We start from the raw sequence: 5,364 nt of genomic DNA on the forward strand, positions 1-5,364 counted from the left end.
AAAAATGGGCGTGGCACCGCCCACTTATGATCACATATATGTATCTCGGTAACCGTTCTACCAATTTGTACCAAACTCGGTGTGGTTATTGTGCTTGCCACATAGAAGCAAAACGTTGAAAATTATTGAAATCGAACTAAAATTACGGCCGCTTTTCAATATTTCGAAATTTAAGGACGCTAATTTACTCATAATGGATACATCCCGGTTTACCATGTAGCGGTAGCTTTCGGAAAGGTGAAAAACATATATTTAATACTTGCGCCGGGTATTTAATGTTCGGCTCCGCCCGAACTTAGAATTTCTTACTTGTTTGATTTCCTTTTCACTTTGTTTTCCTTCATTCAGCTATCTTCGAAAAACAACTGATAGCAGGCAATGCTGCACGTTTCCGCAAGGGTTGCAGCATATGGATTTTTCGTTTTTCGTATCTTACTCTCCCAAAGAGAGAAACTTACTAAGTTAAGCGCCAACAGAAATTAGCAAACATTTGCAAGCTTCACTGCCAGCTGGCGTCCACGGTTGCATTTCAGGACCTATACGTATATTTCTTCTTATTCTGACTTTCTTCGACATACGCTTCAATTTCTTTGTGGAAGTCACTGCCGGATTTCCTATATCGACAGTGGTGTCAACTACGTTCCGATTACGAATACAGCTTTTTCAGCCGAGTACCTTTTAAATGTTTGGAATTAAATAAATTAATTGAATAAACAAATAGATTGTTCTTTTTTAAATTTAACGAACTTAGTGATTCAAATCAAAAATTTTCCCAGCACAAATTTGCAACTTCCCCTCCAAATGAAATGTCGAAATTGTGCTCTCTCCTTGTAAGTTTCAAAAGTTTTTTGCCCAAACGAACGCGGTAACAATTGGTACCAGCTTGCACAAGTTTTTTGCATGGCGAACAGAACTAAGGGCCGACTATTTCGTGCAAAAATAAGAAAACTCTAATTTTCATTATCCATATTTCCGGCGTGAGAAAATTGTTTGTGTTGTTTTTGGAGCCCACCGGCTAATATGTAATGAAACTAAAAAAGAAATAAAAGAGTATTAACCTGGCCTTAATTTGACTCAAGGAAAAGCAAGTATGTAGAACACTATAAGAAAAAAATGCACAAAACTATTGCCTGAAGGTGGCAAAACACAAACCTATTAAAACAGTAAAAGTCGAATATCTTTATGTAAACACATATCGGACACCGTCACGTTTGTTAGAAATTAATATATTAAATTAAATTAAATAATTTCAAAAATGCTAAATTTTGAGTTGTGCCTCTTTTGAAGATTTAAAACGTTTTGGTTAAGAGATTACTATGCATACATACATACATATCTACGAAAGCAATAAATGTGCTAAAGCTAATATAGCAAGTTAATAGCTGCATACATACATATGTATTTTGAAAAGTTAATAAAATTGTCTTTAGATACAACTTTTTTGCAAATCCATGAAGTAAAATTTTTCAAATGTTTGTCAGACCCTCGGTTTTTTCGCGTCGCACACGATTCTTATACTACCAAGCATCATTAATTTACCTAATTTATTTATGCTTCCTTATGACGATAAGCATGTGCTAATGCATCGAGACGCTTTCAGAAACACGAAATTACAATATCGCTAAAAATCTCATTAAGTTATGTTCTATTTCTGCTTTTGTCACCATCCACTAATGTTTTCTGCTGCATTATGTTTGGCTTAACAGATTCATATATGCTTGAGATCAGACATCGTCGAAAAGACCCCGGGGAGGTGATCCTATACGCTTTTCAGTATCGTCTCCATAATCGTCGAAGGTGACGCCACTATTACCGAGGTCGCTAGTGCCTTTAAAGCCAACCTCCACATTTTTGCTGACACCAAAGCGTTCATTAATTTCTTCAGACAGACTGCGTGGAACTCCCAGGGGTGGAGCACGAGTGTTTAACGACGATGAAACAGTCGCATAGCTAAAACTGTCCCCATCACATAACAGACCATCCGTTGGTGAACGTAAATAGCCAACGGCCCCAGCTTGTGCGTTGGGTCCTGCTAAATTACGATACTTAGCAATATATTCGTTTGTCACAGATGTGAGATCTCTTCGTCGTGATGTGGCTTCAGTGGAGCGTTGTCGCCGTCGCTTTTCTCGTGCAATTAGATCTTTACCTTCTTGTACCAACTCAGTGGCAATAGTTTCATTTTGAAGAAATTGTTGAAATCCCATAGCGTTCAACGCTCGACTCCCCAAACTAAACCAAGTTGTGAGGCAAAATGCCAACATACACATTGGAAAGTAAATATTAAAGCCGTCCGAGATAATGCCTAAAACATCCATATGACCCATTATTTGGGTATAGTAGGTTTCGAGAATACGCTAAAAGTTAAGAATAAATTAATACTTTTAGTTAAAAATTAAATCAAGCTTACCTCTTTAATTATATGCGAATCCATGTGAATTAATCCTAGAAAATTTAGGCACATGGGTGGCGTCAGTCGGCACAACAACATACCGCTAAATATCAAACTATGCTCATTGGTTTGATGATGAGGAGCCAAATAATATAAATTCAGGAAACGTATTCGGAGAATCGTAGAGTAAGTGCAATAAAAGAGATAGCAAAGCACAGTCATGGAAAATAGCTCTATTGTGAAGAAGTCGTAACTATACTTGGCCATATTAATAACATTCGCAAATATGGACAGAACTGGTCGCCGATTAAAAAAGGTAAGCTCACTCCATACGACCATAAATGACATGATTGTAGTCAAAACACATAGAATTTTTAAAAACGGTGATTTATATAAACACTCCCAATACCAGTGTAGTGTTGGGCTATAAATGGCAGTACCAAGCTGAGTTCGCTTTGGTGGGAATTCAGCTTTAAATCGCCGGTCTGCTGAGTGCATATTACGCGATACATCTTCCAAATGCAAAACTCTCTGCACTTGCACGCTCCAAAGGGATTCGCTTCGTTGTAATGTCTGTAAGGATTTTATCACTTGTTTATGTATACGCACTAAAGCCCTTTCTGAAGGAACAATCGTTGAGGTGCCACCATTTCCTCCTGCTCGGGTATAGTTGCGTACCGCGCGTTCCAACAGTTCAGTTGGCACTTTACGCAGTATAGTTTCTACACAGGGACGTAATTCGTGATTATTAGGAACGGCGCGGCTTATGCCCTGTAGTGACTCTAGCACATCATCTACAATCTCCTCAGCCTCCGCCTTATCTGTGCTGAGTTTAGCTGCTTTGAAATAAGCATATTCTAAGGTAAAGCCCGGCTTGGCGTTGTTCCACAGTGAACGTGGCACTTCAACAAGCGCGTAACCTAAAAATATATAATGAAAAATTAGTCTACAATGTATGTAAATACATACATATGTACATAGACAATTGATTTGTACGATAAGTGTCACCGGAAAAGAATCCACATATGGGGCTAAAAGCCTCAAGGAAAGCCAAAAAAGGAACTACATTGCAAAACTACGGGTCTAACCTTTTTATTTCTCTATTTCGAAATTTAATTTTTAATTTTCATGCATAGAGGTCTGATTATGCATACTTCGCATAACTTCGCACAACCAGTGCAATAAAAATTTAACTTTAGAATATTTGATGCAAAATCTAAACTCAACAGATAGCTAAGTTTTTTAAAGTTCTGCTAATTTCTGGGTAACGGAATACATACAAAGTACAAAGTTATGCGAAGTATACATAATCAAACCATAACAGCATATCGTTCTTGAGATTTTGGAACGATCTAACTGATCAATATGTTCTTGTATTGCAAACCAGCACATTTTTGTGTTCTTGTATACAAAAAACTTCCAAAGTAGAGAAAATTGAGAGTAAATGACATTTTGTTTTGAGGGGAAGCTGCAAATTTATGCTGGAAGAATTGGTAAGTCGATGTTTACACACGGAAACTTTTGTTGCGGCAGCTCGAAGCTTGTAGGGGAGAGAGCGACGAGGAAAGGGGACGGGCCCATGAACCAACTAATAAGATCACGCAATCGGAAAAGAATGAAAAAAAGTAAATTTCTGAGCGTTTTGGACATCTGCCTAAGAATGAAAACAAACAAAGAAAACGAAAAACGCGCGGTGATTGAGTGCGATTAAATTGGTATTTATCATGAAACAAAAAAAGAAGGTAGTTCAATTGTCACTTTTTCGTCGCCATATTAACAACCTGACAACAACCTAATTGTGACATTTCTTGCTCCCATATCCAATATCTAAAGTCCTTCAAACTTTATTATTAATTTTTTGTTTATTTAAAGCATTTTGTTCTTTTAATCGAAATTTGAACAAGCAAACGGTCTTTTGTTGGGTATGGTTCGGTTATTTGTCCAATGATTTTGGGTTATTGTGTCCACACGCGTATGCCAAAAAAAAAAATGTGAACATACGTCTGCGATAAAAGGATTAAAATTTGATTTAAAATGAAGATTTAAAATGTTCGAACACTAAATTGTTAACAAACTCGGTGTGAAATATGCACTTCTTTGTAAAAAATACCGTGTAGCCGGAGTTGGGCAGATTAGAAGTGCTACGTAATATATACTACTTTCGCAAATTTAGCTTATCATAATATACCGTTTGTTACTATTTATATGCAAAATTTGATATGAAAGAGTACCAAATTTCGTACTACTTCGCAAAGCGTGCTTCTTTTCTTCCCGTTTCTCTCGTTCTTCCATATTACAACCTTTTGTAAGGGAGCCGTCGACATGAGCTGTCACTACATACAACACCTTGTATAATTCCACCATGATAAATTAATTTCAAAATAAAAAAATTTTGATTTCAGATCAAAAAATAATTGTTTTAGGAATTAAAGAACAAAAAGAAAAAAAAATTTATTTTGGAACGAATTTCCGTCATCCCTTGTCAAGTTTGGTTTGCAGACAAACCGGTTTCGGCGTTGTGCCATCTTCAGTGTCATTTTTCGTTCTGTCTGGTTCGAGATTTGTCCCTAATTTATGTTCATTTATCTTAGGTAATGTGATTTTCGTCGATGATTAATTACTAGATATGCCATGGTGCCCATTTTTTTGAAGCAGGTAATAGGTTCATCTTCGCTGTTTCGATATTAACATGCATTATGTTGTCGCTGTATGGTTTTTGCCTGCAGGTAGGTAAAAGTCAGTGATTTTTGCCCTGGTGGTGCTTTTTGGTGTGTTCGGAGTGTGAAGCAGGTAATAGGTTCATCTTCGCTGTTTCGATATTAACATGCATTATGTTGTCGCTGTATGGTTTTTGCCTGCAGGTAGGTAAAAGTCAGTGATTTTTGCCCTGGTGGTGCTTTTTGGTGTGTTCGGAGTGTCCATGCTTGTTGTTTTGTTGTCATTTTTCTTTTTTTTCGTAAATCAATTTTAAG

General features: G+C 36.9%; 1 protein-coding gene across 2 annotated transcripts in view; it reads right to left on the minus strand.

Annotated features, from left to right (window-relative positions):
* Positions 1–1,124: 1,124 nt before the first annotated feature.
* The window catches only part of LOC108358730 (LMBR1 domain-containing protein 2 homolog), a 17,161-nt gene continuing 12,921 nt past the window's right edge, over positions 1,125–5,364 (minus strand). Inside the window, exons 3-5 of one of the 2 annotated variants that reach the window (XM_017610194.1) lie at positions 2,411–3,312; positions 1,717–2,357; positions 1,125–1,675 (exon numbers count right to left, since the gene is read on the minus strand). In XM_017610194.1, coding sequence (XP_017465683.1) covers positions 1,725–2,357; positions 2,411–3,312 — 1,535 coding nt within the window. In that variant the 3' untranslated portion in view covers positions 1,125–1,675; positions 1,717–1,724. Of the gene's footprint in view, positions 2,358–2,410; positions 3,313–5,364 lie in introns of both variants that reach the window. The other variant, XM_017610196.1, reaches the window with a different exon arrangement.

This window comes from Rhagoletis zephyria, unplaced genomic scaffold (genome assembly GCF_001687245.7).
Source record: "Rhagoletis zephyria isolate East Lansing unplaced genomic scaffold, Rhagoletis_zephyria_1.1 Rzeph_scaffold_00289, whole genome shotgun sequence".
Lineage (NCBI taxonomy): Eukaryota > Metazoa > Arthropoda > Insecta > Diptera > Tephritidae > Rhagoletis > Rhagoletis zephyria.